The sequence below is a fragment of the Rhipicephalus microplus genome, chromosome 9, assembly GCF_043290135.1.
Source record: "Rhipicephalus microplus isolate Deutch F79 chromosome 9, USDA_Rmic, whole genome shotgun sequence".
In the NCBI taxonomy this organism is placed as follows: domain Eukaryota; kingdom Metazoa; phylum Arthropoda; class Arachnida; order Ixodida; family Ixodidae; genus Rhipicephalus; species Rhipicephalus microplus.
Genome location: NC_134708.1, coordinates 33,866,313 through 33,886,602, shown reverse-complemented (window position 1 = coordinate 33,886,602; position 20,290 = coordinate 33,866,313). Strand labels below are relative to the sequence as shown.

The window sequence follows — 20,290 nt, the reverse complement described above, 5'->3', positions numbered from 1 at the left end:
CATTCACGTACTGTAATACCAAAATTGGTATATGTGACGCTAGCGAAAGGGCCGTGAGCGCATCAGGAGCGCGGCATGTAGTCATGCTCTTACATGGCACGTATCTCATGATTATCATGTCAAGGTCTGGCGCATGTGTTCACCATGCAATCATGCCATAGCATACCAGTTTTGCAACATGCCATGTGAGTGAAACGACCGCAAGAGCTGCAGGACCATGAAATGTAAATCATGACATTCTTGACATACATGTCATGATTTTCCTGTTATGCTTAGTCAAGCATGTTCTTCGTACAATCATGTTATGTCATACCAAGTTTGGTATCGATGCCATTATCGAAACGGCCAGGAAAGCTAAAAGTCGTAGGCAGATAGATAGATAGATAGATAGATAGATAGATAGATAGATAGATAGATAGATAGAAAGATAGATAGATAGATAGACAGATAGATAGATAGATAGATAGATAGATAGATAGATAGATAGATAGATAGATAGATAGATAGATAGATAGATAGATAGATAGATAGATAGATAGATGGATAGATAGATAGATGGATAGATAGATAAATAGATAGATAGATAGATAGATAGATAGATAGATAGATAGATAGATAGATAGATAGATAGATAGATAGATAGATAGATAGATAGATAGATAGATAGATAGATAGATAGATAGATAGATAGATAGACAGACAGACAGACAGACAGACAGACAGACAGACAGACAGACAGACAGACAGACAGACAGACAGATAGATAGATAGATAGATAGATAGATAGATAGATAGATAGATAGATAGATAGATAGATAGATAGATAGATAGATAGATAGATAGATAGATAGATAGATAGATAGATAGATAGATAGATAGATAGATAGATAGATAGATAGATAGATAGATAGATGCGCTCAAGGTCGCCGAAGTTCACTAATAAATGCTTCGCATTCGAAATAAACGCCGCTTGGCTTCACGGGGGTTGCGTTTGTTCAGGCACGTCATGCGCACGTGACCTCTTGGTCGGATGCCGTAGATTGTAAGGAAGAGATTTGGCTTGCGAAGGCTACGCGGAGGAGTGGCAAGGGCTTCGAGCTCGCCTCCTCTCATCCTTGTTTCGCGCCGTTTCAATAAAACAGTTTTCTCAGCTCGTAATCAACCGATGAAGAAAAAAATGGCAAAACGTTTCTCATCAGACACCCAACAACTTGCACGGTATAACTAAAATATGGTATGTGGCCTGCTCTGGAGCACTTTAGGAAGTTTCGCCCCTTTAAAAAACGGCCTAAGATTGGAGGTTTATCACGGGTTGTTCAGGTTTAAGTGGGGACCGGATCCGGGTCTTGCGTGGCAAGCGGGTGTTCTACCACCGAGCCACGTGCCTCCTTAGAAATGCAGTGAAAATAACTTACTCTGCTTATAAATGCAGCGAAATTAACGCATACTTTACAGCCACACTCGTCCTGTATACATTCTCTACAAACAACATTTAATATCGCAGTAATAACGCATGGTACAAGCGTACATTGCGAGTGGGCGTCATAGCATGTGGTTTTGATGACCTCATCGTATTAAGCCGGCCACCCACTTAAAAAGGCCCACACGTTTTCCTTAATAAGCCCTCGTAGTGGGTGCATAGCAAGCACGAAACGATATCACGCGAACTTTTGCCCGTGGTTTGAAGTTCACATTCTACCCATCACACTGAACGCAGCAGTATACTGCCCTGACACAAGTGATCTTGAACTCAGTACTCGCTAGGGACAGGATATCCCTATCGCGTTCAGCTCTTAAAGGCGAAGCTGAAGGGTCTCCGAAGTTTTTAGGTGAAAGAATGAATGACTTCAAGGATGAATAGGTTAAGAAATCAAAGAATCAAAACACATGCGGGAAAGATTGAAAACATGCAAATTAATATTGAGAAAGGTCACTTGGTTCCGTCTGTATTTCTCTAAAACAACTGAAGTCTACAGTCATTTGATTCATTCTCTTCTCCGTGCTGTTGTACACGTTAACGAAAAAAAGTTACTGCGTACGTTACGCGTTATTCGAAGAGTAAAGGAGTGCATTGACGCCCTATGTACCCCCTAAAAAACCTAACGCGTTGCCATTACACCTTTTAATGTATATGTTACCACTTCGTGTGTTTTGTGGTATTAGTTATCCTCATACCTCTGTCATACACGTACTTTGCCCTATAGTATACAGGGCATAGTTGCCAGTGCGCGCCCGTTCATGTCGTAATGTGGTCTGTTTGCATAGTCGGTTTTTTTCTTTCACCGCAAAGTTTACATCGATGTTTCAGAGCGCACGAAGGCCACTTCACTCGCTTTAGCGGTGGCGTCAGAGAAGGGAGCACGCTGCGTAATCACAAAGAAGTAACAACTATGATGGTTGTTAACTCTCGCTTTCCTCTGTAAACCTGTCTGTTCTTTCAGTACGTCCGTCTTTGTGTTAGAGCCGAGAGCAGCGCGCTTTGAGTGTCAAGCTGTGACAGTTGTAGGTTCGTGCTCGTACTGGCTTTTTTCGTGGGTACTTAGGGCTTGCGCAGTGCGCTGCAAGTTGCGACCTACTCGCCGTTCTTAGCGTGGCATTACACTTTGTTGCTATCGCATTCAAACTTACGTTTTTGACACCCAACGTGGTTTAGCTTGGCCTCCTAAATCACCCCACTTAAGACCATGCTTCGGCGTCAAGTTTGATCACAAGTGAAATCTAGGCAAATAGCTTTGGTCGTTCTCTTCGTGCTTTTTTATGGCTTGAGCAGCACACTACGAATTTTGAGGTACTCACCGTTCTTCGCATGGCATTCCATTTATATTGCTATCGCATTCATTGCTTTTCCTAGTGACTAAACTGGCTTTTTTGATACCCAATGTGGTTTAGCTTGGCCTCCCAGATCACCCCACTTAAGACCATGCGTCGACGTCAAAATCATATGGCACCAAGTTTGATGACGGCAGAAATTTTGGCGAATTGTGACATCACCGTATTTTATTAATTTTTATTGTGCGTCTTCACACTGCTGACGCAGATAGTCACTTTTTGCATTTGACGTGTTGTCTAATGCCTTCACCTTCGATATCGACGAGGTGGCTCCCGCATCTATAGGCCTCCAGGAAAGTTGAAGCATGAGCAATTTCAACAAAAAATACGAAACGAGCTTTACAACATTTATCGTTCTCTAAGGGAAAGCTTCCACGCTGTACTAACATGACTGAAAGCAATGTTGTGATTAACCGGTAAGCAATTACGCCAACACCGAGAAAAGTTTTAATTAGGTTGGTGTCTGGTCGTGTCGAAGCTGCGCTTAACCGAGTTGGGTTCGTTTCGATGGGTTCACTACATGAGTAAATAAACAACAACAAAAATTCCTGCCCACGGCGCAGGACGACAAAGTTCGGCTCTAATTGACAACAATGACACGCTAATGCATGATGGCGTTCGAAGCCACCAAACCTCTGCTGCAAAGTTGGGAGAGTGACCGTGAGGGGAAAAAGAATTGCAGAAAAGGCACTCGTTTACTTTGTAGGATTAATTGGCCGGATAACCTTGAAAGTCAACAGCAGGAGGAATCGGCGAGGTTAAAGGGATGGTAAAACGTGTGGGTGGGCAAGAGTTATAGTTATGGTCTCAAGGGAAGAAGCTCCTGGCCTGGCGGTGACAGCTAGTGTTTGTACTTCGCTTCCCATCTCCGAATTCTGGCTTTTGTACCTGCAGTGGTTTGATAAAGTTTGTTAAATTAGGTAAAAGTGCGCTTAGATTACATGCTTGAGTCAACAGAAGACCTATTGAGAAATTAGGGTACAGAATACGCGGAATCTTGCGGATTACGTGTGGTTTAGCTAAGGCAAACTTTAAAGCAATGCAGGAAAGCCTGGGCGCTTTAGTGGAAGGGCAAAAAATTTCGATGAGGTAACAGATTATGCGTTGTGGGGAAATGCTTCTCCTGTATCCGGAAGAATTTGTATTAACTATGGGGGAGGGGAGTTGAATGAATTAGAAAGGGTCGAATGGCTGTGCGCAAGTGGTTGAACTATAGTGGGCACTGGAGTTGTGGTGCATATAGCAGTTAACTATGCGCACGTTAATGAACAGTGATTCCTAATGTGAGCATACTTGAAAGAGTGCAGACGAGGTGGAAAGAAAGGAAGAAATGAGACCTGCTGTTTATTTACTCCGGCAGTAGCCATTTTGTATCTGCGAAAGTGGCAAAGAGAATGGAGGGCTTCACATTCAAATCGACGTGTGGTGTCGCGTTTTCGGTAAACAGCATTGACCAGATCCGGGCTGTATCAGGGCACTGCCTCTGAAATCTGCCCCCATTTGACCTGAACAATGTCATTTTATGGCATGATTACGCAATGTCACGTTATGTCACATCACAGTCATGTTACATTGACGTCAGAAATTTCATACGTCTTATGGCGTGATGATAACGTTGCGAGGTGATTACTTGTCAGCAATGATTGTTTTGGCATAATCCGCACTGACGCCACCCAGGCCAACGCTTACAATACGCGCTTAATGCAGCATACAGGGTCTCAATAAACAGAGTCATTATTATTGGAGGCCGCAAGCTCGTTTTATTTGGTAATTACGATAGAAAACATTGGCCCCATATCTGCTTGTTACACCGCAATTATTGTCGAAAGACGATAGTTTTGCGTCTGGAGAGAGTGAGCAAAACGTTTGTTTGATCTTTTGCGCAAGGAAATCGGTGAATGATATTTTGGACGCGCTGCGTTATGGTGCCTCGAGCGTGAAGCGGAGGCGAAAGAGCACATCAAGTCACGTCACACGTGAGACATGAGCGCTATCTGGTAGTTATCCTGGAAAACGGGGTGCGCGCCGTGCGCGCCCGTCTCTGGGATGATAAGATGTAGTACGCAAGGCGACGGGGAGGTGCCACCACCGTGTAGTCTTAGCAAAGCGTTGGAAACACTTGCCGTTTCGTGCAAGCATTACATGGCCAGCGCAGCGTTATAAAGGCTACAATTTTTAAAATTACTTATTTATGCATTTTCTAGTAAGAAAGTACACATACATAATAATGACGTGTTGTTACGGTGCCACATATATGCGCAGTAATTGCTTTTTAATTGACAATCGCACAAGTATGAACGCTGAACCATGAGGTGGCGCTGCTGATGGGGTCGGCCTTTAGGAGTATCGTTTGGTCACTTTGATGCCGTTTGGGGTACCGCTAAGGGTGGGCAAACAGACAAATTAACAGCCAGACAGACCGAAATTTTTGCGTTGAAGGTGCCCAAGAAAGACTATCGTTTTTAATAAAATTTTTCATTGTAGCACATAGGCGTGACTTTCATTATTAAGTTTTGTGCAAAACTTAATAATAAAACTCCCGCAGAACTTCGCTATTTAGCTGTAGTGCTATTTAGCTGTAGAACTATTTAGCTGTAGTGCACAGTATTGTTTACGGGTATATTTGTCTAAATAAAAAAAACGGCCAAACTTTGTTGCTAGAGGCGTACCTTGTACAAATTATTCTCAGTAAACATCAGCAACCTCCACTAACTTTCTGTTAATCAGGTTCAACCAATTAGTCATAGTTAGCTTTTAACTAAAGAAAACTCATGTACTTATGAAAATGTTAATGAAGCCTATCTATGTATGTTCAAATGTCCAAATTAAGTAGACATATAAATGTAGGTATGTACTACTAAGAGAGCAGAGTGGTTCAGGGAACAAATGGGGGTTAGAGATATAGTTAAAACCAGGAAGAATAAATGGGCATGGGCCGGGCGCGTAGTGCGTAGGCTGTATATCCGCAGGTCATTATGGGTAACCGATTGGATTCTCACAGAAGGCAAGTGGGTAAGGGGGAGACATAAAATTAGGTGGGCAGATGAGTTTAGGAAGTTTGTGCAAAGTGGCAGCAGCAAGCACAGGAACAAGCTGACTGGTGGAACATGGGAGAGGCCTTTTTCCTGCAGTGGGCGTAATCAGGCTGATGACAATGATGATGATGATGATGATGATGATGATGGTGGTGATGATTCACTACTAGTTGCATGCTCGCTATTGGCGCCTAAGAGAGCCCGCAAAACCAGATGTACCTAGACTGCAGCGCGCATCAGGAAGCATGGCCCTGAAACAGGATGGCTGTTGGGTAGCAAGTCAGTACTAAGCTCCCACCTTTTGCGGGTGGAAGCATAGTGACGTGTTTTTAACTCGAAAGTGTTTTATAGCTGGTTTCATCAAGACTGAATTCACTGCCGTATTTACGTGATCAATGTGACGTTGTTCAAAGGTACATGAACACACTGTCAAAAGAAAGAGTTAAGCGAACTTTGAATGAAACCATGACCTCTCGGTCCGCAGCGATAGAAAGCATGCATTTCACCCACTGCGCCATTGGCGCATTTGGGAAGAGTTGTTTGGACGTGCTTCGTGTTTATTACACTGCTTCGCTTTGTAAGTGCGCTCTTCGTTTGTGGCGGTAGTGCCGATGATAGTGCCGCCACCTAAAACCGGAGAAAAGAACTGCATTATGACACAAGCATAGACAGAGAACGCTGCGCCGCTGCGGTATACTCTCAGCACTACGGCACCTCAATGCCAGTATTCGAATGGAGGCTGGCATCAGAATGCCTATACCAGAGCCGCCTTTGTGGCGTTGGCCCTACTTAAAACACAGTACAGCGTGGCCTCTGAAATCAGCTCCAACAAAGTTTGGAGAGCTTATTTCGGACGCCACGGACACAGGATGAAATTGGGTAGAGCTGTAAGCTCTGATTTGACTCGGTGACGACATAGTTACATGCTTCATCTTTCTCGTAGTGGTAGCGTGGACAACGCATAGTACACCCTCCATATGCACCAAGGGGGTTTCTCCGCCGCCTACTGATGTGAGTGCGATGGCACCGACTACGAGAAGTACTGCATCAATCGCCGCCGAAAGACAATGGCGTCGATGGCCGAATACCGCGCAAGTGAGTTTGGTGCAGTGATGGACACGCCAGGGTATAGAAAGGAAGGCGTTCGCACTTTAACGGGTCAAGTTGAGAAGTCTATCTCCCGCGTGTGGGAATTTGAGTGCACCGCCACCCAATTGGCTGCCTCACAGACCCCGAAGCAGGACCGAAACTATCGCATCTTCACCCGAGCGACCTGCCAGCAGGACACCGCTCGCCAACGCGGTGCCGCATGCGAAATACGTTCACGGGACAGTCGCCGACCCGCAAATCACGCACCCTTCGCTGCAGTGGACTAGTGGATTGACAAAACTACTCAGTGAAGACTCCGTCCGTTTCTCTTGCACGGCTTGCCAACGCGTGTGGTTCAAGGGTGAATCGCGCGATGCTTCGGTGCGTGCAGAGCAGTTTCTCCGGAAACGTTATCCCGGCCACGAGTAATTAATTGGTTGTCGTGACAGATAAAATGTGCCACCAGGCGTCAACAAGGGTACATCAACATCTAACGGTGCTGTAGCCAATAAACACCAAGAGATACTATATATCAACGTGCCATGAACATTGACCTATTTCTTTGAAGGCATGTTTCACTTTTGTGTGCTATACAGATTTTTGTTTCTCACATTTCCCATGCTTTCTTTAGCAGCCTGAAAAAAAAAAGGCTACACAATTAGTACGTTGCTGAAAATGCCACCGTTAGATGTCTTTTCAGTGTGCCTACATATGCCTCATTGACATTTTTTTGATTACGTGATCAGTTGTTGAGTTAGAAGCGCAATTCGTACTATTTGAATAAAAATCATTAACGAAAATTGTGTTGCGGCTACTACGATATGCTGAGAACATTATGAACTAAGTGTGCTTCGCGTAACAACGTTCATCTTTGTTTAACTCATGCTGCGCGATATTTGGGACACCCTGTACACCGAGGCTAAAGCACGTACAATATATATGCTTCCTTCCTTGCAAATATTCATTGCATATGCCGTTTATGGCGAAGCTTTCTGGCTAGGATTTAGTGAAACCTTTTTACTATAGTAAAGACCAATAGAAGAGTGGTCGTACTTTCTTTTCTTTCTATGTTGCTAACCTTAATACCGAAGCTCGTACGGTTACTAAAGATACAAACCTGCAAGTGCTTTCAGTTCAGAGTATTTTATGAAGTTAGGTAGGTTGTTTTTTAGGGGCGAAGCTGCTTAATCCGTGGGTCGTGCATCCACAATTTATGCCTTGGTAATAGCAGTAGTCGTCGTCGTAGTAATAGATAGCCATCTCTCGTTTAGTCCTTGGAATGTCCCATGGATGGTGGTACTTTTATGTGATGAATATATGATTAAAATATGCATGATGGTGGTACATGGAGTCTTCACTAGATGGAAGGATGCACGGACGGACAGACAGACAGACAAGCTGACAGACGGATGGATGGATGCGTGGACGGACGGAAACACAGACAGATGAACGAACAGACCGACGGACATACGAACGCATGGACGGACGGAAGTGCAGACGGTCTGATTGATGCTTCGCCCCACTCATCATTTACTCCTAGGATATGCTGGGATTTTTTGGTCCAGCGTTTTGGTTTACTAAGCTTCGACAGTAATGCTCTAAATGAACTAAATTCGGCATACAGAAAGTAGTGTACTGGTGATAAAATGTGTGACAGGCTAATTTTAGACTAAAGACCTTCACCACGTGGCAGCAATCTTTGTTAACACAAATATGGACAAGGAAATAAGTAATCCATATCTGAACAACTACATGAAAAGTAGAAAAAGTCACTATGGGAGGTCAAAGAGCTTGGTCAGTACAGTATTCCAGCCAGTGGATTTTTGAACAACACGCAGAACTTTGTATCTCTAGTTTGAGCGCCTTGTTCACAGCCTTGAAGCACCCGTTGGGTGCAAGCAATGGCCTTCATTTGCCTGTATTTTGGTTGAATTGGGCCTTGACATGCAGGCCTACGGGACGGCTTTAAGCCCTCCCATAGTAGAGTACCCTGTGCTCTAAATCGTTACCTCGTTTTTCTAACCCCTTCCCCCCTCCAAGGCTACCAAACTGTGAATTTTTTGGGGACGGCTTTAAGCTCTCCCATAGTAGAGTACCTGGTACTCTAAATCGTTACCCACTTTTTCTATACCCCTCTTCACAGCGGTTACGTTACGGGAGTATACTTGGTTGTGATATCCTCGGGATGGCTTTAAGCTCTCCCATAGTAGAGTACCCTGTGCTCTAAATCGTTACCCACTTTTTCTACCCCCCCCCCCTTCTTGCCTCAGGCATGGAATGGTTGGGACTTTTTAAGGACACATAAACATAAACACTTTTTAAGGACACATAGTTGAGTACATCGTACAATCATCAATTTTTTTTTCTAAAGTGCCTGTTAGCTTGGCCCCAAGGCAACATACCGGGGCAGCTTGGTGCTCTCCTGTAGTAGATTACATTGTTCTCCGAATTGTCGGACATTTTTTTTTTCAAAACCCACAAGTGATGCTTTCATTTGTTTTTGTAGACACGGCCTCGTGAAGTGTGAGGCACACGGGTTGGCTTTTAAATGCGAAGCATTTCTTAGCGAACTTCGGCCACATTGAGCATATCTATCTATCTATCTATCTATCTATCTATCTATCTATCTATCTATCTATCTATCTATCTATCTATCTATCTATCTATCTATCTATCTATCTATCTATCTATCTATCTATCTATCTATCTATCTATCTATCTATTTATCTATCTATCTATCTATCTATCTATCTATCTATCTATCTATCTATCTATCTATCTATCTATCTATTTAGCTGCCTACGACTTTTAGCTCTCCGGTACGTTTTGGTAATGGTATTGATACCAAACTTAGTATGGCATAACATGACTGTATGAAAAACATATTTGACTAGTCATAACTTGAAAATCACGACATGCATGTCATGAATGTCATTATTTACATGTCATGGTCCTGCAGCTCTTGCGGTGGTATCGTTCACATGGCATGTTGCAAAACAGGTATAGTATGGCATGATTGCATGGTCAACAAAAGCGACAGACCCTAACATGAAAATCATGACATGCGTGTCATTTAACAACATCCTGCGGTCATGATGCGCTCGCGGCCGTTTCTCTATCTTTACATGTACCGAACTCTGTATTACGCGACGCGAATGAACGGCACAGGTAAATGACACATCCTAACATTATAATCCCAACATTCGTGTCATGTAACATAATGAGTACATGCCACACTGATGATGCGCTCGCTGCCGTTTCGCTAGCTTCATATGCGCCGAATTTAGTATTACGTGATGCCAATGGATGACGAAGGTATGTGACTGGTGCAAACATGATATATAATCATGAAATGCGTGTCATGTGAGAACATGACTACATGCCACAGTCAAGGCGCCAATACATTTCGACATGACGTGGTGCGCGTGATCACCGGCGTTCACTTCGCCGCCTCACGCTGCGTTGCCATGACAGGCATCAGTCCTGCCATATACTAGCAGGCGGGCGCCACGCTGCATCGCTTTGACGCATGCGCGTTTTGGCGCTTCCGGCGTCCCTCCGTCACGAAAAGAGGGACACGCAGTGTTGTCCGGGTAATGCATCGGCGCGAAATGCAGCATGTCGCATTTCGCGCCGGTTGCCGTCGGGCCCCGCCGGCGGGCGCTGGTCGCGCCTGGCGTCAGACTATAAAGTGCTCGCGCTTTGCTAACGTAGCGTCGCTGTGCCCAGCGTGTGCGCGCGTCAGCGCTACATTGGAGTATATTGGGCCTTTCACGATGCCCTCGCAGCCGTTGTCTTAGCTGCACATATACCAAATTTGGTGCTACATGACGTCAATAGATGACGAAATATAAGACTGGTGCAAACATGATAATCCTGACACGAGTGTCATGTAAGAACATGACAACGTACCACGCTCGTAGCGTGCTCGAGACTGTTTCGCTAGCTCCACATATACTAAATTTGCTGTCACGTGACGTGAATAGTTGACGAAGGTAAACGACACATCCAAACATGATAATCATCCCACGAAAGTCATGTATGGCATAGTTTACCACCACCTCGTAACGTTGTGTTCATTTTATTGTGACATATCAACATTTCCCATTCATGCTTCGCATATCATCGATTCCCGCTGTACGTGGGATCTGCCAATTTTTTGCTTTCCCATAGTAGAGCACCACTGTAAATCCTTGACCACTTCTTTTTAAGACAGGCAGAAGAGGTTCTTTCATTTCTTGGGCAGTCGCAGCCCTGAGTCTCTATCACCTCCAGCGCCAACCAGGTAACCGATTTCTACATGTGATCGGCGATTTAGTTCAGTATTAACATGTGGGGTTTTACGTTCCAAAACAACGAGATGATTATAAAAGACGTCATTGTAGAGGGCTCCGGAAATTTTGACCATCTGTTGTTCTATAACGTCCACTGATATCCCACAGTACACGGGCTTTTACCACTTCGCCTCCATCTAAATTAAGTACATATCAATCATTAACAATGTTTTCTAAACACATCCCAAGGTTACTTCATTCACTATTCGTATGTACTGCAGGCTTAGCTCAGTTCCTCTGATGCATTTTTGGTTACAGCATGAAAAGGACAATCACGGAATACAGAAGGGACACCTAACGAACGCTTGCTCACGCTTTTTTTTTTCATTTTCGCGCAATAACCAAAAATTCACTCGTACCAAGTACGCCAACCTTTAAGACTATTCTTTGCCGCACCACGGTGGCCCAACGGCTAAGGTACTTGGCTGCTGGTCCACAGGTCGCGGGATCGGATCCCGGCTGCGGTGGCTGCTTTTCCAACGGAGGCAGTAAAGTTTAGGCCCTTGCGCTCAGATTTGGTGCACGTTTAAGTTCTCCGGTGGTCGGAATTTCCGGAACCCTCCCCTACGGCGTCTCTCATAATCATATGGTGGTTTTGGGACGTTATACCCCACATATCAATCAATCAACTCAATGCTATTGCAATATAACAGCTTATGCAACCAACCATGTGACTCTGAATTTTATCTGTATTTACAAATATTATGGAACGGGTGTTATCTCCGATGTGCGCCGTAAAACACAGCTACTGGATCAGCTGTATTCTAGTACATAACTCACTTAAGGTTTTTTTTTATTATTATCTGAACACTTCTTTGAATTAAATGTAAGCTATTCGAGAGAAATGAAGTGCTCTCACTGGCGATACTTTAAAAAAGCATTGAAAATCAATATTGATGATATAATATAAACATCGGACTTACTTTCAATGTTTTTTTTCCCTTCAAGAAGCATTTAATGAAGAGCATTGTAAAGCATTTCGTGATTGTGAAGTCAAAATGAATATTACAGAAAACCAGAGGTTTTTCTATAAACCCGGTTCCTTGCGATAGTTTTTGAGTAGTTCCTGCTTATGACCTTAAGCACAATGCATTGGCGTTCCGAATAATAAGCTTCTGCAGTGAAAAATAAAGTAGTACCCTTAGAGCGTTGACCAGCACAGTGAAATTTCTTTCAGCCTATTGACCTGCTCGTGCTCAAAAGCACAGGGAAAAACCAAGAGGGGTAGCGCTCGTCCTGTGTGTGTGTGTGTGTGTGTGTGTGTGTGTGTGTGTGTGTGTGTGTGTGTGTGTGTGTGTGTGTGTGTGTGTGTGTGTGTGTGTGTGTGTGTGTGTGTGTGTGTGTGTGTGTGTGTGTGTGTGTGTGTGTGTGTGTGTGTGTGTGTGTGTGTGTGTGTGTGTGTGTGTGTGTGTGTGTGTGTGTTTCGTTCATTTGGTCTATTTTACCGAAACCCACTTCTGTGTTCTGGGTCACATGTATTGTTTTGAGGAAGAGAAGTGCTTTCATATAAATTCCATCTAAAACTGTCAATCAAACGCTGCACTTTATAAACACCAACCCACCGAAATCTGCAGGTATAGATTCATGATTGATTGATATGTGGGGTTTAACGTCCCAAAACCACCATATGATTATGAGAGACGCCGTAGTGGAGGGCTCCGGAAATTTAGACCACATGGGGTTCTTTAACGTGCACCCAAATCTGAGCACACGGGCCTTCATGCAGGTATAGACGACTGAGATATACGGATATTTATTCACGCTCTCTTTCCTGATTGGGAACAGTTTTAGTAACTCTTCCTTTTACTATATCTCGTTTCGCTTTGATGAAGCTCCACTTCGCCTCTCGTTTTCCCTCTCTTTTCACTGTTCTTTTCTTTCCATCACTCGACCTATCCATCTATTCGTCGCAGCGCATTGCTTCACTGCTCCTTCTATCCACTCCCTCATCTCTATACTCTTCTCTTTGCATCCATCTCTCCATTTCTATCCTCATCTCTTTTTTTTTTTTCGATATCCACTCGCCGTTGCCGAGTAACCGCACGAAAAATGAACTGACCTCCGAAACCAGTAGTCGAGTCGTTTCTGTCGAACTCGTGCGAGGCCGCTGCCGCTCGACGCATGCGCACAGAGGGGGGGCGAGCTTTCTTCCGTGTCCACTTCTCCTTCTTCTATGAAACAGCCTCTTTCTCTATCGCTCTTTCCCCTCCTCTCACATGTTCTCCGGCGGTCGTTTTCGAGCAGGGCCTCGAACGGGTCGTGGAGATCGCGTTCAGCTCTCGTCGCGAGCTGTCATGCTCTTCGCTTCGTGCTTTGTTTTCAAGAAGAGGCCACGCGCTTCTCTATCTCGCTGCGTGCACCTAACATTCACGCTCTTCTTGTCATAACAAACCTAGAAAGAGCCCACTTGCACCTGTAAATGTAAAACGCTGCCCACCGTAACGGCTACAGAGAGTGCTTCGGCAGTTGCATCGTTTTTATACTTCTGTGTGCGTTAGAAAACGCTCACTCATCGTCCATTAGCCAGGTGTATAGTTCGCTTCTTTCGTTTCGAATGGAGTTCGTGTGCCGTTACATCACTGCTTCATTCGTCGTTTGCTGGATGACGTTGTCGTGAACGAGTGGCCAGATGATTTGCGGTGTCCTTTTTACACGCCAAAACCACGACTAGTCACCTTTGAATCGACGTCACTGGATGCACGGTAACGTCATCGCGGATTCACCGACGTCACCACCGTTTCGAAAACGGCTCAGTGGCTTTAGTTCATCTGAATTCATCGCTTGAAGTCACGTGTTATCGAATTCATGTGTGTTATTCGGTGACAAAGGCTGTTGTGTCGTGCGACATGATTTTCTTGCTAGCGTGTGAAGTATTTCCTGAAACAGCTCAGCCAGACTAAAGGAAATTGGCGGATACGTTATTTAAACTGTTACCACTTATATGATCTTAGACACTTGACCTACGATTTTGTGTCGTCACACCTTCGTGACAATAGAAGAGAATAAAAGAACTGCTGATATGCTGGTTAACCTCACGAATGTCAAGTTTCTTCCAAGGACTGCCTCCTGAGCTTCAATAATGCGCATTTTTTGCTTGTCGATTTTCTTCTTGGTCTGTTAGCCTGATGTTGTTCCTTGTGATGCGATAAACAGTGCGGATTGTGTCATTCTGAATTTTATCGGTGAACCACTCGTCACGTAGCTTTCAGAAGAAACTGTGTGAGACCATCATCTTCTGTGTTTCTTGTGTGACTCGCTTTTTCGGCACCATGGAATTCTCCGTTCCTCGAAGATCCTTTGGATTAACACCCATGCTCTGTCTCGTCTCACTGCTGCTGCTGGGCCAGCACGTGGTTGCCAGGAGAGGTAAGTGTTGTTCGAAACCATGCCAATTGTTCACGGTTTGTTTCATTGTCTCCATTTAACCTCGCTCTTTACTATTTCAACCACCAGTGTGTCTGCTGAATTGGTTTCAGAATACCTCGACTCCATTTGATTCGCAAGCGCTTATGTTCTTCATGAAGATACCGCGGCTACTATTGCTACATGTAGTAGTAGCGCTAGGAGTACTGATTGTAGTAGTACATCTATTAATATTAGTAGTACTACTACTTATCGCTACTACTACTAGAAAAGGTAGTCATATACTATCAAATATGCCTACAAACTTCAGCCAGTTCCTAGCTGTGAATGTCGTCGATCACCGAATCTGTCGCCCCTGCCCGCTCATTTCCCTCTTAAGTTTCGTCAAAGTTACCACTCATTACTTTTTATACCCATAGCTGGCTCGCAGTAAACGTCTCTCCTCGTAAGCTATTGTACAAAGATAGTTGCAAACTATCCGAAAACGTTCAAGCCTATTCGATTCCCTGATCATGAACTGCAGATGCTACTAGTGTACAACATTTTTGTACCAGCGCTACTAGTCACAAACGTAATAGGCTTAGAACAGCCGTAACAAAAAAAGAAAAGTAGTACTGCAAAAGACTCGTTGCGTATAAGCACTGGCGTCTAGTGGCGGTCGTTCTCGCGTTTATGTTCACAGCTACTGCGATTCCGGGGTTCTGTTTACAACGTCTCACGACCGACGGCGGAAAGGTGCTATTACGCTTGCTTCTGAGCTACCCCTCCAGCTAAAAAACAAAACAAAAAGAAAGCAGACATTAAAAAAAAGAAAAAATGAATGAAAGAATCGGTACCAAACTGAGTCCGGTCTAGAAGGAAACTGCGTGAAACGGCGGCAATCGTCTGCTCGACCACTTGCCTCGTGGCGTTGTAAAACAGATAAGACTTTCGAGGTGCCATCTATGTGGGCGCCAGAGGATATATAACTTTCTCGACGTGCCACGGTGATACGATGCTCGCCTTCTGACTTTGTAGGCTTAAGAGAGAGCCAGTCTTGCCTCTTGTGGTCGAATTCCAATGGAAGCGAAATTCTCAAGGTCCGAGTACATATATTTTCGTTTCAATAGATTTCGTTTTGTGACCTTAAAAGTACACTCTAGGGGGTGTTACATGAGGGGCGAATATAGGAAAATTATAAAGAATGGTAACCATGTATGTTTATTGTGAGACGGGTGATGTGCAACACTATGTTTAGGTGTGTATTACACATCTCAAGTTGTCGAAATTTACGGCACCCTACACTACCGCTTTCCTTGCAATCATTCTTCAGCCGACGCTTGTGAAATGCCTGGTAATATTACTTATTTATTATTATTATTATTATTATTATTATTATTATTATTATTATTATTATTATCACGTCTTAGTAAAGATCAATTTTATAATCCCGAAAACGTCACTCATACCACAACACCAGAGGTGGTGAAAACGTGGGTGGATACGCCACCTTGAAATTTTCGCTCCAAATGCGATGACATCATGCATTTTTGAAGGCGTCTACAGGGTCCTAGATAGCGCCTAGTTGATTGAAATTGAGTACTTTGTCATCTGTGGATGCCATACACCGAGCCTATGAAGGTTCGTGTCATTCTATTGAGTCAATGCCGTAAAAATACAAATGTTTTTTTTTTTTTAACTTTTGACGTCCCGCGTGAAGATATAGGCGCGAAACGTACAAATGAAACTTCTACCTTCATCATATCCACTAATATTGAACTTATGATAGTGAAACTTACGACATTAGATTTCTCAGACTGATATATGTCAAACTAAACAACCTTTTTTTTTCTCTTTAGTGCCTCTTTAAGATTGCCAGGCGTTCTACTATAGTTTTTCTTACTAAGTGAATTGTACCAACTAGCTGCAGTTAATAAAATGTAATATCTGTGTCTAATATGCTGCTTACTGCAGTTATTAGGAGGGCGGGACCAACTGCGAATAGGCTGCTTAATTCAGTACCAGATAGTCTAGTATATTTTATTAACATTGTTGCTCTGTAGTGGTTATTAGCCCTTTCGTTTCTAACTCCAATTATTAGGATGATTGTAAAATGTGAAACAAACTGTTAGTAAGTGAAAGTTAGTAATTACTTTTTTTCTCCCTGAGTGGAGGTGCGCTCCACAGATAAAGCAATCGGGTTCCGAAGCCGAGCTTTATTAGTTCAACCAAAAAATACAGTGTCGCAATGATATTCAGCCTCAATAAATAAGGTTGTTGGGGAGCGCTCTTTAGTTGAAATTGCAGATACGGGACCAATGAAACAAGTGCTCTTATCTCCCGGGAACCTTTCGAGCAATTTATACTGACGTTGTACAAGCTCTTTGATTACAGGTATCTAGCACATCGCTACCCCGAAATGTTTTTAAAAATATTTTTCTCGCGTTGTTCCTTTTGCGCTAACTTATGTTTAATAGGTGGGAAACTGAAACTCTAGCCTATTCAAGAAAATGTTTAGACGGCCAACACATTCCTGATACTAGCTGTTGCTTGCTAAGCCTTGTCAGTGACCTTGGAGTGGTTCTCCCGGAGGCTATTGTTAAAACACTGTAGTTCAAGTGTTCGATAATAATTTTTCCATGTGTATTTTAAAGGGACACTAAAGGCAACTAATAAGTCAACGTTGATTGTTGAAATATTCCCCGCCGCGGTGGTCTAGTGGCTAAGGTACTCGGCTGCTGACCCGCAGGTCGCGGAATCGAACCCCGGCTACGGCGGCTGCATTTCCGATGGAGGCGGAAATGTTGTAGGCCCGTGTGCTCAGATTTGGGAGCACGTGAAAGAACCCCACGTGGTCGAAATTGGCGGAGCCCTCCACTACGGCGTCTCTCATAATCATATTGTGGTTTTGGGACGTTAAACCCCACAAATCAATCCATTGTTGAAATAGCAATGCAGCAACCTCTTAGTGTTAGTTTTGTGCTAAGAAAGTCCTTATTTTTAAAAAAAATCACATTTTGTGTTCCACATAGACTTAGCCCAATTCAAATTACCCACCAGACCATCTCACGTCACTGTGGCAGTGCACAACATCGCCTGGCTTCACTGCGTGGCCACCTACAGTAGTAGCAGCAAAACGAAAGCAGCGCGAGCCACAGCTGAAACAACAGCTGCCATTGGCTCCGAGATGGCAGACGTGTTTTGGTTCAACAGGGCCTCGCTAGATGGCATGACCTGTCTAGTTTAACCAGGCGAAATTGAATTTTTGAACCACTCGCGCCATTTCCATAGTAACGTCTGGTGGTTCTTTTGTATATGAATCAAGCAGAAATGAACAAGCCGCATTTTATTACGTCTCCTGGTGCACTGGAAGCTATTTATTTAGTGCACCTAATTGGATTACTAGTGATTAGTTGTAGCTGGTTCTTCTGACGTCATCGGGTTCATTTCGAGAATATCCATTCGTAGCGCATATGTTCACGTGCATTAACTTTAATTTTTTGGTAAGTAGGGCACTGTTGCTGATAACATTATCGCTTTAGAGGTTGTCGTACTATGAGCGTTCACTCTCACGTAAATTGTTATTTGACTTTAGGGCCCCTTTAGCGTTAACGTTAGTGTTCGAGAGCTCCTTTCGAGAAAATTATGTTGTCAGCTTCAGGATTAATGTTGGCGCCGTTAGTGTGACCAAAACAATCATCATTCTATTCGTGATCGAGAAAAGGAGAAGGGTAATAAAAACACTTTGGTCCAAGTGACAATAAAACTGAAGCCATCTGCGTGCAAGCAGGTGTTTTGCCGAAGAACCAGGGTGTTGCTTGAAACTTCTACAAAAAAAAAACACAAACGCTACATGAATGTTCTGGAGTGGTAGTAGTCTACTTAAATACAAGCTTCGTCGAAGAACCCGAAAATCTCTGGGATGTAATGCTTTAGCGATAAAGTAGATGTCGAAGTGTGTATTGCTGACTATGAACGTACCAGTGCGATCAATCCTATGGCGCCACTCTCATGCTCGTCAACGTGCTGTTCTACCTGAAGGGTACGGCGAAAGTATGGTGCGAATGTCATAAAAAGAAGATAGAGAGCTGGGACACGTTCAGGCAAGAACTGCGTGACTCATTTGGAAAGCCCATAGGTTGCAAAGCAGCCGCAAAAAAGAGCTGTCTATTTGTACTGAGGCATCCACAGAGCGGTACATCGCGTGTATTCAGGAAGTGCTGGCTTTTTGTCCCAAGGTCGAAAGCAATATTTCGGACCAGACAAGGATGAACTCAGGCTGATGGGAATAGCAGACGATGTTATCAACCTACTAATGTGCAGAACTGTGCGATCGCTCAAGAAATTATCGAGAAATATGGTGTTGTGAAGTGGCCGAAAGCTGGCGTATCTCAATGTCAATCACTGAGCTGCCAAACACCGCTGCGACGTCCTTATGCGAAGATGGACTGACCTCCCACCTGAATTCGTCACCGGCGTCTGAAATTACACGGATCGTCTACCGGAAAATAGAAGCCATTACATCTGCTGTTCCAAACAATGACCACGTATATTCGCTCGTTCCCTCGGTTTCCCTGCTGCAGTAAATTGTGCAGGACTAACTCAGCGATTTGGGGTTTACCGCCTGCGCCGTTTCTCGGTCTCGACTGATTACCCCTCAAGATTGCCGCCTCACCACAGGTCACCGCCCCATGCAGGAGAGGTTCTATCCACGCCACTCGAAACCCGGCTGAGTGGTAGACTGCGTATGATCAACCGTTCTGTTTCAACTGTCACCCCATAAAACACATCACACGGTATTGTAACGACCGTTGGTCTTCGCCTAGAACCGAGTATGTCTCTGCTGGCCGCGCCGACAGCTACCGCAGCTTCAAGCCTCCTGAGCTGTACGCCGATAACCACCGTCACTGGCAACGCTTCGAAACACACACCCACGAGGCATCTCCCTCACCGCACAGCCACTCACCATCACTCAGAGATCACCAGTCCTGTTCGCCACCAGCAGGTCACCTATCGTCCCCGTCTCCTCAGACATGACGTCGGACCTCACAACTCCGTCTCCTCCAGAGAAACTGAGATCATACCAGCTGTATATTGATGCAGTAGGGTCCAAGAGCTCGTTTCGCAGAAATTCTGGCGTTGGCGCCAGAATTTCCAACTAGCCCAAACAGCCGTTCTTCTTCTGCGTATTGCTTCCTTGCTTGAACCTTTCTTGTGGCTCTTACGCACTACGGGCGATTGGCCAAGAAGCCGGCAGTTAATGTAAGCGAACAATTTAAAATTATCCAGGCTAGAGAACTTGATATGTTTACTTTGTTTTAACAAGACGGGATTATTTGGCACACTCCGGAGAAAAGAAGTGAGAAAAAAGATATAATAGGGTTTTTCGAGTAACTGAGGCGTACTCACTATAGAAATTTTACTTTTGATTAAGCCATTACAGTATAATATTGAACTAAATACTAAATGTGTCATTGGTTATGAGCAAGGAGGATTAAACAAAGATGTTTCAATCGCCCTTGGTCATGAGTGAGAAATTATCACCTTCTTCTTCTCCTCCTCCTCCTTTTCTCGTGGCCCATACCCAATACAAACGATTGACTAGGTGTTAGGTGAATTTTTTTTCTGATCTTAAGCGTGACCGAAAAACCGAAGGATGAT

At 44.1% G+C, this 20,290-nt stretch overlaps 1 protein-coding gene across 1 annotated transcript in view; it reads left to right on the top strand.

Annotated features, from left to right (window-relative positions):
* Positions 1-13,569: 13,569 nt before the first annotated feature.
* Positions 13,570-20,290, top strand: part of LOC119163685 (uncharacterized) — a 295,971-nt gene continuing 289,250 nt past the window's right edge. Inside the window, exon 1 of the mRNA XM_075873441.1 lies at positions 13,570-14,653. Within this exon, the coding sequence (XP_075729556.1) occupies positions 14,557-14,653 (97 nt within the window). The 5' untranslated portion in view covers positions 13,570-14,556. The remainder of the gene's footprint in view (positions 14,654-20,290) is intronic.